This window comes from Lucilia sericata, unplaced genomic scaffold (genome assembly GCF_015586225.1).
Source record: "Lucilia sericata isolate MDLA Ls3-8-SP2 unplaced genomic scaffold, ASM1558622v1 Contig000266F_arrow, whole genome shotgun sequence".
Classification (NCBI taxonomy): Eukaryota; Metazoa; Arthropoda; class Insecta; order Diptera; family Calliphoridae; genus Lucilia; species Lucilia sericata.
In genome coordinates, this window is record NW_023994291.1 from 251,298 (window position 1) to 276,029 (window position 24,732).

A 24,732-nucleotide genomic window follows, 5' to 3' on the forward strand; every position below is an offset into this window, starting at 1 on the left:
GCGTTTATTTGTTATATTTCTCTCCCCTTTTTAACGCCTATTATGTAATAATTTATCGTGTTAGTAACTAACTGCTTCATTTGTCACTTAACGCAAATGAGTGAAATTAGAATCATGAAATTTTGACAGTACATAGTTGTATTTTTGGTTATGTTGATTCACTAAAGAGGGATTTTAGGAAATTTAAATATTTAGGAGTATATATATCGTATATATGTATATCGAATTTTCAACTGTTTTCGTCTTTTATTGATTCTTTGAGAATAACAATCTATAACAGGTTTTTGGTACTTTTTCGTTCATCAATTGGTACTTTATGTATTTTCTCTAATATTGAACTTTTATTGATGGTTTTATCGTTTTGTATAACTAATTCTTTCGAAACCAACCTGGTCCATTCTATATGTTTTTATACATATATACATATTTCATAAAATTAGACCACTTTTGACCATGGGAGTGTTAAATGGTTAATTATTTTTTGTTTTGCTGTAATTTAAACCTGATACCTCATGTTTCAATATTTGCCTGAAGTTTGTAATGTGTCCTTGATAGATAAGCATCTCATTTTGTTATTATTATTATTTGATATTCATTGTACAAACTATTATTTCAATTAAGCATATCATTCAACCCTTATGGACATTTGGAATATAATGTTCTTTATTTGTATAAATATTAGGGTGACTTTTTTGCTTTTTGAATACATTTGGTTCTAACGCGAACTTTATAGAAAACACATTTTGTTCTGAGGGCGCATAAATAGTCATATAAATTGTGCTAGATCTATATGCATAATCAATAGATGTCACTAATTGAGGTGAAGTTAGGTTGTTCGAACATTTGTATATGTGAGGCATCGAGAGAGGTCCTTGACCACTGACAGTGTAAGTAAATTGGAATGAGTAGGTGATGTTAACAATGACTGTAGATCTATTGTGATTTCAATTGTGTCAAAACGATCAACGATCTTAAGGAACCTGAATTCCCCAAAGTACAGCATTTAGGTTTCATATAATGTTTTAGCAGCTCATAACAGATAGAACCCTTTTGTTTCCACCAAATTCAGAGTATAACCTTAGCTTCGTGGATAGCTTTGGTATTGTCCTCATATAATCTCTTACGTTTTGTGTTATTGTAATGGATCCCTCTTCCATCACAAATAACGATTCGGTTCAAAAATGAGTTTGTTTTATAGCTTTTAAGCAGCATTTCAGATAAAAACCGTTTCACAAGGTCTCTTGGCTTCAATTCGTATGGCACCCATTTTCCCTGATTTTGAATGAATCCTACTGCTCGCAAGCGTTTGGAAATTGCTGCTTGAATAGCTCTAAATAATTTTGTAAGTACTTTATAAGTTTGACAATAACACAGGCCAACAAATTATGAAAAAGTTCGAAACTCCTAAAGGATTGACCTATTCTAAAAGTTTGTAAAAATAAACTCAGTTTCTTATCCAATGATATAAGAAAGAAAAATCGTTTCCTTTAATATTTTCAAAATTTAAGCTTTTTAAACTTTTATATAGCAAATTTTTGCAAGAAATGTACCCCTAATTTATGAATTTAGTTTTTTGCATTTAAATCACGAACTTTTTTATTCAAAATTATATGCATGAACTATTTCTATGACAATATTTATTTTAAACATGTAACCATAAACAAAAAGAGAAACAAAATAACATTTAGTCGTCAGTTGTTTGGTCGGTTGGTTAGTCACTCTTTAGTTTTGTTGCACAATTCTCAGTTGACCACTGCATTTACTTCTAATGGTAATTTCGATTTTTGTTTCACAAACATTGTGTCATTATACTCCGAAACTCTGGCAAAATCATTGTTCTCTTTGTCTTTATCATTGTCAGCGTTGACATTGTATTTGTCATTGTAGCTGTTGTCATTTTTCAAACGTTGCTGTCGTTGTTCTACCACATCCTTTACTTTCTCATCTTCTTCTACTTCTTCTTCATCATAGTCATCCGGAACATTGTTTCTTCTTTCGATAACATTTACATAATTGTAAATATTGCTAACGCTGGCATCATCATCATCAGCTTTTGTAGTATTTGTTGCAAAATCTGCTGCCTCTATATCAACAGCATCATTGGCAACAACAACAGCAGTTGCAGAAGTATTTGCTGTGTCACCGCAACTTAAAATATGACTTGAGGAAATTTTCAATAAGGATTTCAGTTTGGTTGCTTGAAACTTATACTACAACAATAATGAATAATGAAAAGAAAGAAAGAAATATAAATTATTAAATTCATGTTTAAATATTGAAATAGTTAAAGATATGTTGAGTATTTCAATTATTAAAGAATTGCTTTAATCGAAAGCCAATAATAAGATCTTCAAATCTGAATATACCAAGCGAAAATACAAAACCACTTTCCGAAAGAATTTAATAATTTTCCCGCCTACGTAGAAAGAGGTCTTGATTATAACTTTCCCAAAAAATATAATTAAGTAAAACTCTCTTCAAAGTTGTTTGAGTTTTTAGAATGCCCCCCGGATTACTATATATCTTAGCCCATATGCAAAGTTGTCTGTCTGAAAGAATCACATGGCAGTTTTCTATATCGAAAAATTAAATTTTTTAAATAAATGCTTCTTGGATGTCTTTTTCTGACATCTTTCAATATTGGTGTAAGAAAATCGGAGTGGAATTTAGGACAAACTATATTGATCTTGCTCGTAACTAATCTGACTGTCTTGATTTTCTTTTTTGGGAATTTTAATTGGTAAATGACTTGAATTAGTTGATAAATGACTTATAGAACTATCCAGGATTTGGATCATAAATATATTTGGGGCCTTGAGATAATTGTTTTTAAGAAAACATACAGACTTAAAGAAGGTCATTTGGGAGTATATATTCTTTGTCGCATTATAAAACAGTACAAATTATAAACTTCACCAGAAAACCAGTTGAAAAGTATAGCCGCTCAAGTTGTACTATATGATAATCTACACCGATATAAACTAAATTTCCAAAGTCGTACTTACGACAATTAGATCCGGAACAACCCGATTCTTATTAAACAGCTATATTAAATGGATTTTTTTTTCACCAGGGAGCATTCAACATCAGCGGATTTCTAGTCATAGAAAAATCAATACATTACTCCATAAACTGGTCAAGCGATTAGTCCATAGTTCAGTCCGTAGCTCTGACCATATACATACTTGCAAATAGTTAAGTCCGTAATCTATTTAATAGGCTAATCAATAGACTAGTCCATAGAGTAGTCAATATACTAGTAGTCAATAGACTAGTCCGAAGTATAGTCAAGTCCATAAATAGTTAATAGTGGAGTCCAAACACTAGCAATTATAATTCCATACACTAGATAAGACAATAATCCATAGACTAGTCCATAAATTAGCTTATAGACTAGTCCATAGATAAGTCCGTAAACAGTTTAATAGGCTAGTCCATAGAGTAGTCCATACACTAATTCTTAGTATAATTCAGTCTATAAACTACTCAAGACGATAGTCCGTAGACTAGGAGTAGTCAATAGACTAGCCCATAGAATGGACAATAGACTATTCCATAGAGTAGGCTAGTCAATAGTATAATCAAGTCCATATAAAGATAATAGAGTAGTCCAAATTCCAGTAAATATAAGTCCATAAACTAGATATGACAATAGTCCATAGCGAATACCCTAAACTGTTTAATAGACTAGCCCATAGAGTAGACTAGCCCAAATTGTAATAAACATATGTAAGTCCATATACTAGTCCATTGATTCGACCTTTATGTAATCCATAGATAAGTCCGTAGGCCAATCCATAGATTAGTATATAGACTATTTAATAAACTACTCCATATACTAAACAATAGACTAGTAAATAGTTTAATCTATAGAATAGTCCATGGACTAGTCGATAGACTAGTCAATAACTAATGGACCGTTCGTCACGGATTTTAGAGATATCGTGTTCTAACTGTTACTACTACGCTTTAGATTAAGATACCTTGAAGAAGGACTTTCATAATACATAATGATGTCTTTGCGCTGTTAAATCGTATCAAACATGGCGAAAAACGGGGATTTTATCATATTTTTGGACTCGATGTGTTGAAAATCTTAAATAATGGTAAAATTCTGATATCTTTAGTAAAGTATATTTTGTTTTTCATATTAAAAATGTGTTATTAAGAAAAACATACATTTCCCAACCATTACAATTCATTGTGCCAAGAGTTTACATAATATTTCATTTAATAAAAACATTTTAATGTAATTTTAAATACCGACATTGTGGGCAATAAACAAAGACTGAAAATGTTTAAAGGCCACGAAAAATAATATTGTTTTTTTTTTTTCTCAGTATTAAACGTGTAATTATTGGGTGTCACTTGTAAATAACTACAGAAGTTTTTTGGTTTTACATTTTCCATTTAATTTATAATTTAATAATTGTTAAAATTATTAATGTGTATAACAGTTAAATACTTTATAATACTGAGAAAAAAAATTTGCATGATTGGTTGGTTATGCATTAAAACATTTTTATTAAATTAAATTTCATAAATATAATTTAACTATTAACATTAATAGACAATTAAATGAAATGAAATTAAATTATAAATAATAATAATTATGTAAATGTCATGTAAAGTTTGCGGCTACTGTATATGTTAATATATAAAAGTTTTGTATAAAAACATCATGAGAAAAGAATTTCTGATATGATTTCATCAAATATAAAATTTGGCTGAAAATTAAGTTCTTATTAAAGATTTCATAAAGAATAAAATATATCAAAATTAACTGAAAACGAATGTTGATATGTAGTCAGATCAGGGACGGACAATTCGATACTATTAAACTAACTAAATAAGTGTAAAGTCTAGTCCATGGACTATTCATTGAACTAGTTTACAAATTAGTCCATAGACCAGTCCATATACTAGACAACTCCATAAATCAGTCAATAGAACCGTAAATAGATTGGTTCATAGAATAAACAAAATACTATAAAATAGAATATTCCATAGACTAGTCCATGGATTAGGCAATAGATCAGTCCATAGACTAGTCAACAGATTGTCCACATGGGCTATTAAATAATCGAGTCCATGGAAAAGTCAAAAGACAAAGAAATAGATTAGTCAATAGAGCTGTCCATATACTAGTTAAAAAATAAGTCCATCAATTAGTCAAAAGTATATTCCATATATAAGTCAATATACTAATTTATAAACGAGCCAATAGACTTGTTAATAGTCTAGTCCATCAATTCGTTAATAGATTTGTAAATAGTTTAGACCATCGACTAGTCAATTCATTAGTCCATAGACTAGATTAGTTTTTAGACCAGTCAGTAGAGTAGACTATATAATAGAAATTAGAGAAGTCCATAAACTAATCAATAGACTAGTCCATAGGCAAGTCATAGATAAAGCAATAGTCCATTGAATTAGGTCCCTAGAATAGTCAATAGACTAATCTAAGGACTAGTTAATCGACAAGTCGATAGAATGGTTCATGGGCTAGTCAGTAGACTATTACATAGAATAGTCCATAAAATAGTCCAGATCATAGTGTAGTGAATAGGCTAGTAAAAAAACTAGTTCGTAGACTATCGACTAGTCGATAGAATAGTTTATGGGCTAGTCAGTAGACTAATACATAGACTAGTCCATAGAATAGTCAGTCAATAGTCTAGGCCATCTAGAAGTAAATAGTCTAGTTCATAGACTAGTGAATAGATAAGTCCATAAATGATTCAACAAACTAGTCAATAGATTAGTCAATAGAGTTTATAATAGATTAGTCCATAGAATAGTAAACAGATTTATCCATAGACCAGTTCCTAGACCTCATATACTAGTGAATAGATAAGTCTATACTAGTTCATAAACAATTCAATAGAATGGTCTTTAAATTAGTCAATAGTCTAGACCATCGACTAGTCATTTCAATAGATTAGTCCATAGAGTAGTCAATATACTGGTCCATAGAATAGACAATTGATTAATTCAAAGACTAAACAATAGACTAGTCAATAGAATAGTTCATAAACTAGTCTGTATACTTTAACATGGACTAATCCATAGGATAGTCTCCGGTCCATAGACTAGTAAATAGACTAGTGAGAATATATAAGTTCATAAGCTCGTGAATTGACTAGTCCATGGAGTTGTTGATCGCTTATTACATAGACAAGTTTGTCCATAGACTAGTTCATAAACTAAAGTAAATAGGCTAGTCCACAAACTATTCAATAGACTAGTCAATAGAAAAGTCAACAGATTAGTCAATAGAGTTCATAATAGACTAGTCAACAGATGAGTCCATAAACTAATCAACATATATAAATCCATAGATTAATCAACAGATGAGTCCATAAGTTAGTTAAAAGCCTAGTAAATAGATTAGTCAATAGTGAATAGATAAACTAGTCAATAAACTAGTCCATAGACGAGTCTATAGACTAGTTCATAAACAAGTCAATAGGGTAGTCCATAACTTACATCATTTCTAATTGTATTTCAGAACTATAAGTTTATAGTCAAATTGACTAAGTCAATAGACTAGGCCACAGAATACTCAATAAACTGGCGTATAGAATAGACAATAGATTAGTCGATAGAATAGTCCATGGACTAGTCTATAGACTATCCAGTAAACGACTCTATAGAATAGTTAAAATAGTAGTCTATAGACTTGTCTATAAACGAGTCCTTAGAATAGTCCTTGAACTTGAACAATCAATATATTAGTCCAAATACAACTCATCAGATTAGACAATAGACCAGTTCGTAGAGCTGTCTATGAAGTAGACATCAATAGACTAGTTCATATAAAAGCGATTAGATTAGACCGTAGAGTAGTCAATAGACTGGTCCATAGATTAGATAATAGAGTTGACGATAGAGTAGTCTATGTACTTTTCAACAGAGAAGACCATAAAGTAACCAATGGACTAGTTCACAGTCTACCAAGGTTAAATATTTAGTTATGTATTACTTAAAACATTAACAAAATTTTTTGCTGGGATCTTAATAAAAGTTCAGTCATAAGCTCCTGTGTAGACAAAAAACATAAAATATTTGTAATCTTTTACCACTTTTGCTTATGTTACAGGCATATTTCTATACATTATTCTCTATAATATAATGTTTTTATTCTTTGTTAGTTTTTTTTTTGTTTTTGTTTTATATTTGTAAAAGTGTTTAAATACACTTGTTCATTGTCATTGTTTTTCAAAGTCAATGTCAATATCAATGCCATTGCCCGACTGAGTAAATCCATTGTAAATCTCTTAATTGTGACACACTTACTTCAGTTGGCAACAGCATCAAATCCTGGGCACAACCAACAAAGCGATTATATTGTTCCGTAGCCAACGCCAAACGACCAGTTTCATAACAAAATAGTGCAAAATTTAGATGTATTAAAGGATTATGGGACGTACTACTGCTAGTGTTACCTCCAGTAGTAGTCTTACTATTCACACTTTGATTGTTTGTCGCAGAGTTAGAGGCTGTAGCTGTGGCAGCTGTAGATGATGAAGTGGTTGAAGTGGCAACTGCTGCGGCAGAGATTGCACTGGCACGTTCAAATGCTGTGAAGGCATTATCGAAATCCTCAAGTTTGCGTAAACAAACTTGATAAGTTTGTATGAAGTATATCAGCAAAATACGAGAAGAAGGGAGAACATTTTGTAGAAAAACAAAAAAGAAAATTATTAATATAGAGAATATATAAAGAGGTTTTATTAATGGAATTATTACATATGATATTTATATATTATGTAGTTATATTAGGGTGGTTCTGAAAATAAAAGTTACTAATAATTCCCAACTTAAATGAAAGCAAAACAACAATACTTCTTATATGTCTTTGTAAGATATATGCAAAATATCACAGAAACCTCTAAAAACCAGCAAAGGAACATTATAAACTTTTGTTTTGGCACAACCCTAATGTATTGATTTTCTATAGGAGATGCTGTATGGGGAGTATGGCCGATTGTGGATTGATTGTTATATATAAAACTGCTATTTTTAATCCAGTTCTGCATATTTTATGAAGCGGATCTTATATGGGTGCTAGGATCAAATAAGGTTCGATTTTCACAAAACATTATCGCAAGATTTATGGATACATTAAATTAATCTGTGCAAAATTTCATAAAGATTACCGTCACTGTATTGGGGCTACGTGAAAAGGTTGACCGATATTGGCCATTTTTAATACCATGATTTTAACTGATATGCCGATAATCATACATAGCTAAATCATCGTAAAAACTAATATGGACACAGAAGATATATGCTTACATTTAAAATTTCAGAACTACATACCAACTCTAACCCTAATAAACCAATACTCTACCTGTCTTTCAGATAATAAACACGTATGAAAGGAAAATTGTTTTCACATCTTTACTCTTTAATTAAAGAAATAATTATGTTGTTTCATAGAATTTATATATGAATAGTATCTTTTCAATACAAGGATACTACCTACTGGCCTTCATTATTTGGTCTTTATTACTTAAAGTTATTAATTATCAATATAAAATTCATTTAAGAAAGTGTTATAAAATTAAATACTTAATTTCATAATACTTTAATGAATCATATCTTATATATATATGTAATTAATATCAGACCATTTAATCGGTTGGTACGTTTGTTTGTTACACTTTTAGGGAAAAACTACTGAACTGATTTATATGAGATTTAAAATAACCGTTAGAGCTATTCTCGAAAGGAAAGGAAAGTGCAGCAGTTCATTATGGAATGTTATGCCGCCATATTGTAAAGTCTATATATAGTCTAGTCTATAGGCTAGTCTATAGTCTAGTCTATAGTCTAGTCTATGGTCTAGTCTATAGTCTAGTCTATAGTCTAGTCTATAGTCTAGTCTATAGTCTAGTCTATAGTCTAGTCTATAGTCTAGTCTATAGTCTAGTCTATAGTCTAGTCTATAGTCTAGTCTATAGTCTAGTCTATAGTCTAGTCTATAGTCTAGTCTATAGTCTAGTCTATAGTCTAGTCTATAGTCTAGTCTATAGTCTAGTCTATAGTCTAGTCTATAGTCTAGTCTATAGTCTAGTCTATAGTCTAGTCTATAGTCTAGTCTATAGTCTAGTCTATAGTCTAGTCTATAGTCTAGTCTATAGTCTAGTCTATAGTCTAGTCTATAGTCTAGTCTATAGTCTAGTCTATAGTCTAGTCTATAGTCTAGTCTATAGTCTAGCCTATAGTCTAGTCTATAGTCTAGTCTATAGTCTAGTCTATAGTCTTGTCTATAGTCTAGTCTATAGTCTAGTCTATAGTCTAGTCTATAGTCTAGTCTATAGTCTAGTCTATAGTCTAGTCTATAGTCTAGTCTATAGTCTAGTCTATAGTCTAGTCTATAGTCTAGTCTATAGTCTAGTCTATAGTCTAGTCTATAGTCTAGTCTATAGTCTAGTCTACAGTCTAGTCTATAGTCTAGTCTATAGTCTAGTCTATAGTCTAGTCTACAGTCTAGTCTACAGTCTAGTCTATAGTCTAGTCTATAGTCTAGTCTATAGTCTAGTCTATAGTCTAGTCTATAGTCTAGTCTATAGTCTAGTCTATAGTCTAGTCTATAGTCTAGTCTATAGTCTAGTCTATAGTCTAGTCTATAGTCTAGTCTATAGTCTAGTCTATAGTCTAGTCTATAGTCTAGTCTATAGTCTAGTCTATAGTCTAGTCTATAGTCTAGTCTATAGTCTAGTCTATAGTCTAGTCTATAGTCTAGTCTATAGTCTAGTCTATAGTCTAGTCTATAGTCTAGTCTATAGTCTAGTCTATAGTCTAGTCTATAGTCTAGTCTATAGTCTAGTCTATAGTCTAGTCTATAGTCTAGTCTATAGTCTAGTCTATAGTCTAGTCTATAGTCTAGTCTATAGTCTAGTCTATAGTCTAGTCTATAGTCTAGTCTATAGTCTAGTCTATAGTCTAGTCTATAGTCTAGTCTATAGTCTAGTCTATAGTCTAGTCTATAGTCTAGTCTATAGTCTAGTCTATAGTCTAGTCTATAGTCTAGTCTATAGTCTAGTCTATAGTCTAGTCTATAGTCTAGTCTATAGTCTAGTCTATAGTCTAGTCTAAGTCTAGTCTATAGTCTAGTCTATAGTCTAGTCTATAGTCTAGTCTATAGTCTAGTCTATAGTCTAGTCTATAGTCTAGTCTATAGTCTAGTCTATAGTCTAGTCTATAGTCTAGTCTATAGTCTAGTCTATAGTCTAGTCTATAGTCTAGTCTATAGTCTAGTCTATAGTCTAGTCTATAGTCTAGTCTATAGTCTAGTCTATAGTCTAGTCTATAGTCTAGTCTATAGTCTAGTCTATAGTCTAGTCTATAGTCTAGTCTATAGTCTAGTCTATAGTCTAGTCTATAGTCTAGTCTATAGTCTAGTCTATAGTCTAGTCTATAGTCTAGTCTATAGTCTAGTCTATAGTCTAGTCTATAGTCTAGTCTATAGTCTAGTCTATAGTCTAGTCTATAGTCTAGTCTATAGTCTAGTCTATAGTCTAGTCTATAGTCTAGTCTATAGTCTAGTCTATAGTCTAGTCTATAGTCTAGTCTATAGTCTAGTCTATAGTCTAGTCTATAGTCTAGTCTATAGTCTAGTCTATAGTCTAGTCTATAGTCTAGTCTATAGTCTAGTCTATAGTCTAGTCTATAGTCTAGTCTATAGTCTAGTCTATAGTCTAGTCTATAGTCTAGTCTATAGTCTAGTCTATAGTCTAGTCTATAGTCTAGTCTATAGTCTAGTCTATAGTCTAGTCTATAGTCTAGTCTATAGTCTAGTCTATAGTCTAGTCTATAGTCTAGTCTATAGTCTAGTCTATAGTCTAGTCTATAGTCTAGTCTAGTCTAGTCTATAGTCTAGTCTATAGTCTAGTCTATAGTCTAGTCTATAGTCTAGTCTATAGTCTAGTCTATAGTCTAGTCTATAGTCTAGTCTATAGTCTAGTCTATAGTCTAGTCTATAGTCTAGTCTATAGTCTAGTCTAGTCTAGTCTATAGTCTAGTCTATAGTCTAGTCTATAGTCTAGTCTATAGTCTAGTCTATAGTCTAGTCTATAGTCTAGTCTATAGTCTAGTCTATAGTCTAGTCTATAGTCTAGTCTATAGTCTAGTCTATAGTCTAGTCTATAGTCTAGTCTATAGTCTAGTCTATAGTCTAGTCTATAGTCTAGTCTATAGTCTAGTCTATAGTCTAGTCTATAGTCTAGTCTATAGTCTAGTCTATAGTCTAGTCTATAGTCTAGTCTATAGTCTAGTCTATAGTCTAGTCTATAGTCTAGTCTATAGTCTAGTCTATAGTCTAGTCTATAGTCTAGTCTATAGTCTAGTCTATAGTCTAGTCTATAGTCTAGTCTATAGTCTAGTCTATAGTCTAGTCTATAGTCTAGTCTATAGTCTAGTCCTATAGTCTTCTAGTCTAGTCTATAGTCTAGTCTATAGTCTAGTCTATAGTCTAGTCTATAGTCTAGTCTATAGTCTAGTATATAGTCTAGTCTAGTCTAGTCTAGTCTATAGTCTAGTCTATAGTCTAGTCTAGTCTAGTCTATAGTCTAGTCTAGTCTAGTCTATAGTCTAGTCTATAGTCTAGTCTAGTCTAGTCTAGTCTAGTCTAGTCTAGTCTAGTCTAGTCTAGTCTAGTCTAGTCCTAGTCTAGTCTAGTCTAGTCTAGTCTATAGTCTAGTCTATAGTCTAGTCTATAGTCTAGTCTATAGTCTAGTCTATAGTCTAGTCTATAGTCTAGTCTAGTCTATAGTCTAGTCTAGTCTAGTCTAGTCTATAGTCTAGTCTATTATATAGTTTTGTCTGTATTATATAGTTTTGTCTATATTTTAGTCTGTAGTTTAGTCTATAGTCTAATCTATAGCCTAGTCTATGGTATGGTCTCTTGTTAGTCTGTAGTCGAGTCTGTAGTCTCGTTTATATATTGTAGTCTGCAGTCTAGTCTATGGTTAGTCTAGTCTATAGTTTAGTTTATAGCCTTGTCTACTATAGTCTAGTCTATAATCTAGTCTATAGTCGGGTAATACCGGGTACACGCAGTATATAAACTCATGTTTGTATGTACAGTTGTGAGCACAAAACAGGCAACATAATGAAGTAATAGTCCGAAGAAGTTATGTCGTTTTAAAAGAAGGCTCTTGAAAATTTTCATTTTGCTCACAACTGTACGTATTTATATATTTATATGGATATAATTTAAATTAATTAGGGCGACTTACAAAAAACCTGATCAATACCAGATTAAAGTTTCCATTAACTGATAATTTAAAATCATTCGCAATACTTGCAATAAGGACCTGAGCTCTTCCGAACTAAAAAATGTATTAATTGGAAAAAAAACATTTTTGTTTTTATGCGTTAAAGTAATTTTCTGATAACCAGACGAACGGACATGGCAAGATGGCTTTTAAATTTAATCAGGACCTAGTTTTGTGGGTATATGACCAATATACTCCTTCCCCACCCCATTTTTTTATTAAGAACTGAAACAACATTTTTCAAAACTTGTTTCCCTTTTACATCAAAGTCACCCTAATATATATGTATGTATATGATTGTGCGTATAAAGAATTGGTTAAACAACACTTACTACCAAGTAGCATATAGCATTCAGCATTATCCTTGCGTAAATTTATGGCGGCTGCTAAAGTATGAAAAGCACTGGCATACTGTTGTGCTATGAAAAAGATAAGAGAAACAAAAGATCAACACATTATTTAAAGTCATTGTTTTAAGTTTTTTTTTAACAAAATAACTTGTGTGATGATAATAACAATAAACAGTGGAACGCAGTGGAAATTAACACATTTATTAAGGACAATAATTAAAATAAAAAGTTTATATTGTTAGTGGGAAATTAAATTGTAAATTTTAAAAGTTAAAAAAAAGTATGAACATATTTAATTAGATAATTAATTGTATAGCAAATGAAAGGTCTTTTGAATAGCTTTTAGTTGGTATACATATTAACGATGTATGTGTATGTATGCGGACTTTAGCATTCTTAATATATTAAAGATATTGGACTAATGTAAAACATGACTAGAGGATTTTATTTCAAACTAGATTAAAATGTCTTGGGAACGATGTTTTGCCAGAAATATTGTTTGGAAAATTTTAAGAAACTGTATCCAGGAAACTGCATTCATAGAACACAGTATGATTTGAAATCTGATTCAAAATTTCAGTGTCTTTCTTAGTGTTTTAGGATTCTTTTATATTTTGTGTCACTTTTAATCTGTCACACTGTATTCCATTAAAGTTTATTTATTTAAAATTTTAACCTCTTAGTTCACTTTTATTATTATGGGATTTTTGATTTTAATTATTATTGTGGTTTTGCCTTTTAATGTGTGTATGTGTGTGTACTTGAGGCCAGAAGCTTTCAAATTAAGTTTTAAAAAGTTTTTTTGAATCTTCTTATTTTTAAAGTGCATATGTACTTATTAATTTTTAAATTATAAACAGAGCTGAGGTTTTTATATTTTGCTTAATTCTACATTCAATGTTACAAAAAAATCAAAAAAGTACCAGTTGTATAACGAAAAAGTACTAAAAAGTTCACTTTTATAGATTCTCCCGTACTCGATGTGTATAATGAAAAAGTACCAAAATGTATCTTTTGAAAGCTTCTCATTTGATTTCATATTTCTAAGTTCTATTTGATAGAAAACTCAAAAAGTACCAGTTAGGTAACGCAAAAGTACCAGAAAATAGCCCTTTATAGATATTCATTCATTTTAGAGGTACGAAAAAGTATCAAAAATTCCCTTTTTATAGATTTTCATTTACACATGACTCCGTATGTTTAATTTCACGGTTTAAAGATTCAATATTATAGAAAACTCCTTTTATAGATTCTCTTTTAATCTAAGCTCTACATGGTTAATTTCACCTGATAGCTTAATTCTACATTCAATGTTAAAGATAAATCAAAAAAGTACCAGTTGTATAACGAAAAAGTACCAAAAAGTTCACTTTTATAGATTCTCCCGTACTCGATGTGTATAATGAAAAAGTACCAAAATGTATCTTCTGAAAGCTTCTGAAAGCTCATTTAGTTAGAACTCCGCTTCGTTTAATTTCATGTTTCTAAGTTCTATTTGATAGAAAACTTAAAAAGTAGCAGTTAGGTAACGCAAAAGTACCAGAAAATAGCCCTTTATAGATATTCATTCATTTTAGAGGTACGAAAAAGTATCAAAAATTCCCTTTTTATAGATTTTCATTTACACATGACTATGTATGTTTAATTTCATGGTTCAAAGATTCAATATTATAGAAAACAAAAAAGGTACCTTTTGAAAAAAGGACGAAAAGGGCTACTTTTATAGATTCTCTTTTAATCTAAGCTCTACATGGTTAATTTCACCTGATTGCTTAATTCTACATTCAATGTTAAATATAAATCAAAAAAGTACCAGTTGTATAACCAAAAAGTACCAAAAAGTTCAGTTTTATAGATTCTCCCGTACCCGATGTATAATGAAAAAGTACCAAAATGTATCTTTTGAAAGCTTCACATTTGATTTCATATTTCTAAGTTCTATTTGATAGAAAACTCAAAAAGTACCAGTTAGGTAACGCAAAAGTACCAGAAAATAGCCCTTTATAGATATTCATTAATTTTAGAGGTACAAAAAAGTATCAAAAAGTCCCATATTAAAGATTTTCATTTACACATGACTCTGTATGTTTAATTTCATGGTTCAAGGTTCAATATTATAGAAATCACAAAAGGTACCTTTTGAAAAAAGGGCCAAAAAGGCTGCTTTTATAGATTCTCATTTAATCTAAGCTCTACAAGGTTAAATTCACCTAAGAGAAAGAAAAAAATATGTATGAAAATCTCAGCCCTGATAATAATAATGGCTTGTTGTAATTATTTTAAGTCGGTATTCCTTTTTTAACTTCATGCTTGCCTAAGTAAGTGATAAACGATTCATGCTTCTTGGCGTGGTTATGTAAAGCACTACATATTTATAAATTTGTAAAAGTACAATATATAACCGCAATCATTTAAGAATATATAGTTATTTTTGTTATATTTAATTTATTATTAATTAAATGGCTGATTTTCGGTTAAAAAGCGTGACAAATTTTTAATTTTCTATCCATTGATATCTAAAGTGTTACTAAAGTGTTATCTTTAAGTGTTACCAACTATTACAAAAATATTTCAAATTTATATGTTTTTTATTGACAAACACATGTAGAAGGGTTAAAAATAAGCAACCATGACTTTAAGAGGAAAACATACATAAATCTTTTGTCATTTGAAATGTCATACACAATTTAGAATTGTGATCATATTTTGTTTTCTTGTTTTGCTTATTCAACTTGTATAAATGTGGATTATAAATCTCGAACAGACAGTTACGAACGCAAAACACTTGCTCGCTATCCTGCGGTTATAAAAGTGCAAAATTGACAACTCCATGTTTATGTTAAAAACTGAAACCATACGTTTCTCTATGAGTGAAACTATTCGTATGTAAAATACTTAAAAGGAATTGTCAATACAATTCCAACTAACGATACTTTCGATTGCTTATTGTTATTGAAACCTATGTTAGATTACATGGGCCGTGAAATGTAAACAATTCTTAAAGGGTATACAATAAGTGTGTTCTAAAAGTACTGTCTGTAATCTGCAGGAATGTTATTTATTTCAAATATAAAAAACACAAATAAAATGTGTAAATTTCTTGAGTTATGTATGTGAGTCGAAAGATAATGTTATATTAATGTTGTGAAACTAGTGCAATGAACTGCTGGACTCAGTCATACATTAGGGTGTATCGATAGATAGATACACGCAGAGAAAAAACATGGTTCAAAATGGTTACTGCAACTATCCCATGCTTACTGTAACAATATATTGTTTTCAAAAACATATACTTGTTATTTTAATTAGATTTTAACAATATTTTAGTTACTGTAAACATTTTCATGTTCCAGGCAATTATAAATTTGAGTATAATTCACTGAATCATAATTATTTTTACAACAACTAAATACTGATAACAAGGAAAACATATCCTGTTATTAACAACCATTTAAACTTGCAAATAACCATAATATGTTATGTTATATAACCATTGTATGTTATGTTGTTATAAATAACCATTATATGTTATGTTGTTATATGTCTGCTGATACATCAACAAATTAATACAACAACAAAACTACTTTTGCTCACACAGATTACTTTTTCGTGTGTGTTTTTTAGGCGACAATAAAATGAGTTGAAATAATTCTCATTTGGTTTATAGCATTAAATGTATAAGTATTTCAGTTTGCATAGAATAATGTAGTTATGTTTTTGTGAATCAAATTGAAATTTGCGAAGTGTGTTAAGTATTGTAAGTATGTTATCTTTATTTATATATATATATTTTTTTCCTTTTTTAGAAACTGTATTTTTACTGATTCAGTAAAATTATTTTGTTTTCGATGCATATCTTTAAACGAAATTTTGACACATTGGATCATAATATGATCATGTATAACAATATGATTATGATAAATAGAAAAATATTATGATGAAATATTTTAACGGTATTTAATCATAATATGATATTTTAAATTTTTTACAATAACGATATTATGTTAAGACTACAATCATAATTTTAACCATAATATGTTGCTCTTAGAACATGGTTACCACAACCATGTTTTTCTCTGCGTGTAGATAGATAGATAGATAGATAGATAGATAGATAGATAGATAGATAGATAGATAGATAGATAGATAGATAGATAGATAGATAGATAGATAGATAGATAGATAGATAGATAGATAGATAGATAGATAGATAGATAGATCGCTCGATAGATACGATAGATAGATAGATAGATCGATAGATAGCTCGATCGCTCGATCTCGCTCGCTAGCTCGCTCGCTCGCTCGCTCGCTCGCTAGCTCGATCGCTCGCTCGCTCGCTCGCTCGCTAGCTCGCTCGCTCGCTCGCTCGCTCGCTCGCTCGCTCGCTCGCTCGCTCGCTCCTCGCTCGCTCGCTCGCTCGCTCGCTCGCTCTCGCTCGCTCGCTCGCTCGCTCGCTCGCTCGCTCCTCGCTCGCTCGCTCGCTCGCTCGCTCGCTCGCTCGCTCGCTCGCTCGCTCGCTCGCTCGCTCGCTAGCTCGCTCGCTCGCTCGCTCGCTCGCTCGCTCGCTCGCTCGCTCGCTCGCTCGCTCGCTCGCTCGCTCGCTCGCTCGCTCGCTCGCTCGCTCGCTCGCCTCCTCGCTCGCTCGCTCGCTCGCTCGCTCGCTCGCTCGCTCGCTCGCTCGCTCGCTCGCTCGCTCGCTCGCTCGCTCGCTCGCTCGCTCGCTCGCTCGCTCGCTCGCTCGCTCGCTCGCTCGCTCGCTCGCTCGCTCGCTCGCTCGCTCGCTCGCTCGCTCGCTCGCTCGCTCGCTCGCTCGCTCGCTCGCTCGCTCGCTCGCTCCTCGCTCGCTCGCTCGCTCGCTCGCTAGCTCGCTCGCTCGCTCGCTCGCTCGCTGCTCGCTCGCTCTCTCGCTCGCTGCTCGCTCGCTCGCTCGCTCGCTCGCTCGCTCGCTCGCTCGCTCGCTCGCTCGCTCCTCGCTCGCTCGCTCGCTCGCTCCTCGCTCTCGCTCGCTCGCTCGCTCCTCGCTCGCTGCTCGCTCGCTCGCTCGCTCGCTCGCTCGCTCGCTCGCTCTCTCGCTCGCTCGCTCTCGCTCGCTCGCTCGCTCGCTCGCTCGCTCGCTCTCTCGCTCGCTCGCTCGCTCGCTCGCTCGCTCGCTCGCTCTCCCTTTTTCCTTCCCTGTTCTCTCCCTCCCCCTTCCCTTGTCCCGTGCGTTGTCCTTTCCTGGTGCCCGCCCTCTTGCTTTTTCCTGCTGCCCTCGCCTGCCCCTGTCTGCCTGCCTTCTCCTTCGCCCCCTCCCCCCTCTTCCTGCTCTCTTTCTCTCCTCTCTTCCCCCCTCAGCTCCTCCCGGCCTTCTGCACCATCCCTGCAATTTACTTAAAATGACAATAATTCTCAAGCGGGAAAATGAATATTCTCAATAAATGTAATTTTAGGTTTTTTTTTGGAAACAGCAAAGTTTTAGCTTAAAATTATGCTTTCCCCTGACATAAGGAAGACTTATGTCTAAAATATTTAAAAGTTATATTTTTAGTTTAAGTGCATTTCTTATAAAATCGTAGCACTGCTAATAAATTGCCCACTCTATGCTATGGAAATGAATTATTTTATTTGTGGAATTTACTATAAATAAAATGATATTTTATCCTTCTACTTACCACAATCAATTTTGTTTTTTGAAAAAACACAAACCAATATTATTCCATAATTCAGCAATGTCTGGCTTTAGGGCAGCAATCTCTCTATATTTTCCCAAGGCACCATCAACATCGTTGCGGGACTGACATTCATATACCATTCATAGTGTAAGTTATTCAAGTAAAATTGCAAATAGTTAGAACAATGATGAATGGGTGAATAAATGAAAAGAAAAAGTAAAACAATGCGAATTACTAGAACAGAATAGAATGAATGCTTTTCAAAATTGTGGTAATATTTGTAAGTACATATAGTCAAATGAAAAACGTTATATTTTTGTTTTATGTACCAATGCTATTGTGGGCCAATTTCAAATTTAGCTTTGATTGTTTTATTCAAATTCGTAATCTGTTGTGTATGATGGTGCAAGTTAACGGAGTTTAGATGTTTTACCTAAAAGGACACTGAACAAATCATTAAGGCTTATACTACTGTTCAGTATGCAAATATTAGCTGGAAAAAAATCTATTAGCATAAGCTAATTAAGGAAGATTTCCATATGATTTGTCAGTCAATAGACTACTTAATGAATTAGTCAATAGACTAGACAATATAATAAGAGGATTATTGCACGAGTCAATAGACTAGCCTATAGAATAGTCAATAGAAGAGACAATAGAGAATTTGATTGATTAGTCATTAAACCATACAATATATTACTCGGTAAAATAGCCAATAGATTAGCAATAGATTTGTCAATAGACTAGTCAATAGTAAGTAGACTAGTCAATAGACTAATCAATCGATTCTAAGCTATATTCTTCACTAGATTTAGACTAGATTCGACTATAGATTGGTCTATAGTCTCGCCTATAAAAATCTACGGTCTCAACTATAGAATAGTCTATAGTCTCGACTATAAAAAGTCGACGGTCTCGACTATAGAATAGTCTGTATCAGTCTGTAGTCTAGACTATAGATCAGTCCATAGTCTTGACTATAAATCAGTCTCTAGTATAGACTATAAATCAGTCTATAGTCTAGACTATAAATTAGTCTATAGTCTATAGTGTCGACTATAAAATAGTCAGTAGTCTCGACTACAGATTAGTCTATAGCCTCGACTATAGATTAATTTATAGTTTAGACTATAGGCTCGACTATAGAATAGTCTTTATGCTCCACTATAGAATAGTCTATAAATTGTACTCCACTATAGAATAGTATATATATAGATTAGTCTATATTCTCGACTATAGAATAGTCTATAGTCTCGACTATAGAAGAGCCCACAGTCTCGACTATAGAAGTGTCTTTAGTCTCGACTATAGAAGTGAATTGTTTATAGTCTCGACTATATACTAGTCTATAGACTAGACTCATTATAGAATAGTCTATAGTCTCGACTATAGAATAGTCTGTAATCGAGACTATAAAATAGTCTGTGTTTATACGACTAATTAGTCTATAGTCTCGACTATAGATTAATCTATGGTCTAGACTATACATAGACAGACTAGTCTATAGTCTTGACTATAGATTAGTCCATAGTCTAGACTATAGATTAGTCTATAGGACCTACTATACAATAGTCTACAGACTCGCCTATAAAATAGTCTCGACTAAAGAATAGCCTACGTTCCCGACTATAGAAAAGTCTATAGTCTAGACTATAAAGTTGTCTAAAGTCTTGGGTATAAAATTGTTTATAGAACAGTCTTTAGATGAGATTATAGACTATCCTATAAGCTTTAGTATCGATTATAGAATAGTCTATAAACTCATCTATAGAATAGTTAGTCTCAACTATGGAATAGTCTATAGTTTTTGCTATATATATAGCCTTTGCTATGGAATAGTATATAGTCTTCGCTATAGAACAGTATTGAGTTTAGAATGGTCTTTTATCTTGACTATAAAATAGTCCATTATCTCGACTGCAGAATAGCCTATAGTCTCGACAGTATTTGTAGTCGAGAAAAGAAACTTTTTTTTCATGTAATTGAATTAATTAAAAGTTTATCGCTAATCCATACCTGTAATATGGCACCAAATGCCATTAAGCCGCGTAAACAATTCTTATCGAACTGTATGACTTCTAATAGGCGATCAAAAGCCTTTTGTGTTTCGTTAAGCTTCAAATATAAAACACCAATTTCCGTCAAAACATCTGTATTTTCAGGCGACAGGCTACCAATAAAAAAAAACACACACACACACAAAACCACAAGATTAATTGATTCCCATTAACAATATGTCAATCTCACTCATACCACTTACAGCAAACAGTTCTCCAGTACCTCAATGGCTTTATTGTATTCCTTTTCCTTACGATGTATTTCAGCTAAACGTTGAAAACTTTCAAGTTTTTTGCCAGTTTGTACGGCTTTTTGAAAATATGTTTTTGCTTCTAATTCCTCTTGATGTGCCAATTCTAATTGATTGCGCGATGCTGCCGAGCGTAACAATAACTCACCAATGAAATGGAAAATTTCATGATCCAAACGTGTTGATAGTTCTTCAGCTTCGCGAAATATACTCAAAGATTGATTGTAACGTCCCATCATGAATCTGAAATGAAAGTTATAGTATTGATTTGTAAAAATTCTAGGAATATTAAAAAGTTTTGATATTTTCATTTAGTGAAAGTTTAATAAATTTTGTAAAGTGTTTGTTGTTTCTTTTTTTATATTTTAAACTCGTGGAATTTTTCATTATAAATAAATCAGAGAAACATTTATTTTTAATTAGGATAGGTATATATATTCAAAGAAATTTTGATTGTATTTTTATTTTTTCGACATTTTTTAATTTGAACTGTAAACAGACATTTTAACAATACAGTAAGGATTCCGGGAAAAATGTAGCCAATAATGCTTTTGTTTTATATTTATTGTTCCGTTTTAATAAAACAAATTCGTTTTGTAACAAGCAGCAAATTATAGTAGGACATGGTCGACTATATAATTGACCGACATTGGAGATTTTTGGTATATGGTTATTAACAACACGACCAAGTTAATGCAGCAATCTCGTGCTTTCCATGGACGGACACAATTACATAGATAGCGTACGACAAATATTTCTATATATAGTCGAGACTATCGACTGATCTATATATATATATAGACTAATCTATAGTCGAGACTATAGACTACTCTATAGTCGAGAATATACACTAATCTATAGTCGCGACTGTAGACTAAAGACTAATACATAGTCGAGACTATAGACTAATCTATAGTCGAGACTATAGACTAATCTATGGTCGAGACTATAGACTAATTTATATAGTAGTCGAGACTGTAGACTTATCTATAGTCGAGACTATAGACTAATACATACTCGAGACTATAGACTAATCTATAGTCGAGACTATAGACTAATACATAGTCGAGACTATAGACTAATCTATAGTCAAGACTAAAGACTAATACATAGTCGAGACTATAGACTAATCTATAGTCAAGACTGTAGACTAATCTATAGTCAAAACTAAAGACTAATCTATAGTCAAGACTAAAGACTAATACATAGGCGAGACTATAGACTAATCTATAGTCGAGACTATAGACTAATCTATAGTCGAGACTATAGACTAATCTATAGTCTAGCCTATAGACTAATCTCTTGTCTAGACTATAGACTAATCTCTTGTCTAGACTATAGACTAATCTCTAGTATAGACTATAGACTAATCTATAGTCGAGACTATAGACTAATGTATAGTCGAGACTATACACTAATCTATAGTCGAGACTCTAAACTAATCTATAGTCGGGCCTACAGACTAATCTATAGTCGAGACTATAGACTAACCTATAGACGAGCCTATAGACTAATCTATAGCCGAGACTATAGTCCAGACTATAGACTAAACTACAGTCGAGACAATAGACTAATCTGTAGTCGAGACTATAGACTAATATATAGTTGAGACTATAGACTAATCTATAGTCGAGACTATAGACTAATCTATAATCGAGACTATAGACTGATCGATAGTCGCAACTCTAGACTAGTTTATAGCGTATACAGACTATAGACTAGAAACTATAGACTAATCTTTAGTGGAGTTTAGCGAATAATTTATTGTCACGATTATAGACTGATCTATAGTCGAGACTATAGACTGTTGTATAGACTGGTCGATAGTCGAAACTCTAGACTAATTTACCTCCTTATTTTGTAAAACACTTCACCTTGCGTTGAAAATATTTTCATAAAAATTTTTTAAAATTCAAAAACAATTTATATGAAAAATGAAGTGAAGTGAGGGGAAGGGATTTACCCTTATAGAGTAGACAGACTAATATATAGTCGAAAGTTTAGATTAATCTACAGTCGAGACTAAAAAGTGATCTATTGAAACTGTGGGCTAAAGCTATCGACGAGATTATAAGCTAATCTATAGTCGAGATTATCGATTAATTTATAGTCGAGATTATGGACTAATCTATAGTCGAGACTATAGACTAATCTATAGTCGAGACTATAGACTGATCGATAGTCGCAACTCTAGACTAGTTTATAGCGTATACAGACTATAGACTAGAAACTATAGACTAATCTTTAGTGGAGTTTAGCGAATAATTTATTGTCACGATTATAGACTGATCTATAGTCGAGACTATAGACTGTTGTATAGACTGGTCGATAGTCGAAACTTTAAACTAATTTACCCCCTTATTTTGTAAAACACTTCACCTTGCGTACAAAAACAATTTATATGAAAAATGAAGTGAAGTGAGGGGAAGGGATTTACAAAATAACCCCCTTATAGAGTAGACAGACTAATATATAGTCGAAAGTTTAGATTAATCTACAGTCGAGACTAAAAAGTGATCTATTGAAACTATGGGCTAAAGCTATCGACGAAATTATAAGCTAATCTATAGTCGAGATTATCGATTAATTTATAGTCGAGATTATGGACTAATCTATAGTCGAGACTATAGACCATAGATTGGTCTATAGTCCAGATTCTTTAAGTAGTGAAGTGTAGTTACATATATTCCCATACTTTCTCGTCACTTTGCAATACAAGTTGTTACAGTATTCCATCTTTCTCATTACAGAAAAAGTCTGGACTTTTCATGTTCACTTGGTTTATCATATACTTTCATATAAGTCAAAGAATTTTTAAAAAACAGTAATACTCTTGCATATGTGTGTACATATGTACATATGTACTTACCCACATATAAAATCGAAAGAGTGTAAATAAACTTACAATGTTTTTCCAATTTCTTTGTAAATCTCAATATTCTGAGAATTTAATTCCAAGGATTTTTGTAAATTTCGCAAAGCTTCAATATTGTTGCCTTCCTCACGGTCTATTAAACCCTTTTGAAATTATAACAAAATATATATAAAAAAAGGTTATTTATTAATAATAAGAAAAAAAAATTGAAAACAATTGTTGTTTGTTGCCATTATTATTATTATTATTATTATTATAGGCAATGGAAGGACAATTTTTTAAATACCTTAACAAAATAGAGATACTCCGGATTTAAGTGTCTGTACAGTTCACGGTCTATTAGCTTTTTGCAACGTTCGAAATCTTTGCGAGCAAAGTAAATATGAAGTAACCAATCAATATTTGTACCCGCTGACATCATGGGAGCTGCTTTAAACATTTAATAAAGAACAATGTTTTTTAAAAAAAAAAGAAAAGAAATTTCCTTTTGGATAATACAAAGGATAATTACTTATTTTAGCCACTTCCAAAGTTATTTCTCCCTCTGCCATTTAAGGTCTACTGGATTTAATGTTTTGAATTCTTTTATTCTTTTTGTTGTTATTTATGAATATTTTTTTTATTATTTTATGCGGAGGATTTAATCTTAAGGTTTTGTTCACTTTTTATGTTTCCTTTATTATTGAGAAAAAGAAACCGTTTTGATTTTTTTTTTTATAATTTTTCTTTTAAATTAATGTAGTCTTGTTTACAACATATTTATTTTTGTAGCAACACTAAGCGGTCTAATGTATAATGTACTTTGTCAAAGTTTTTTTTTTTTTTTAATAAATAAATAAAAAAATATCTTTATTTGATGTTTGGTTACCATGGTTAACCATTGTACAAACAAACCAAAAATATATGTATGTATCACATGGAACGTGAATAAAGTTGAATAAAAATTTCAAAAGACAAACGGTAACGGAAACAAATGGCTGAAGGAATAAGTATGAAATTACTGTTGCACATGGCCGACTTAAAGTATAGCCTATATACATTTTATATGTATACCCGGCACCACTATAAACCAATCTATTTTCGTAGTTTAGATTGTAATTCCATCCATACTCGACACTATATAATAAAATTCTCGAGACAATATTAATCTATATAGAGACATAGTCTAGACTACAAACTAATCTATAGTCGAGACTCTTCTATAGTGGACATTATACCCTAATATCAAATCTATAATCGAAACAATAAACTATTCTATGGT

General features: G+C 32.1%; 1 protein-coding gene across 1 annotated transcript; it reads right to left on the reverse strand.

The window, feature by feature from the left end:
* Positions 1-1,584: 1,584 nt before the first annotated feature.
* On the reverse strand, positions 1,585-24,251 carry LOC119602979 (Bardet-Biedl syndrome 4 protein homolog). Its single transcript, XM_037954822.1, is given in 9 exon segments — positions 1,585-2,210; positions 7,300-7,625; positions 12,620-12,727; positions 18,197-18,410; positions 20,305-20,458; positions 20,549-20,839; positions 23,502-23,614; positions 23,758-23,897; positions 23,983-24,251. Coding segments are annotated over 9 exon segments (1,854 nt in total). The 5' UTR covers positions 24,023-24,251; the 3' UTR covers positions 1,585-1,742.
* Between the last annotated feature and the right edge of the window lie 481 nt (positions 24,252-24,732).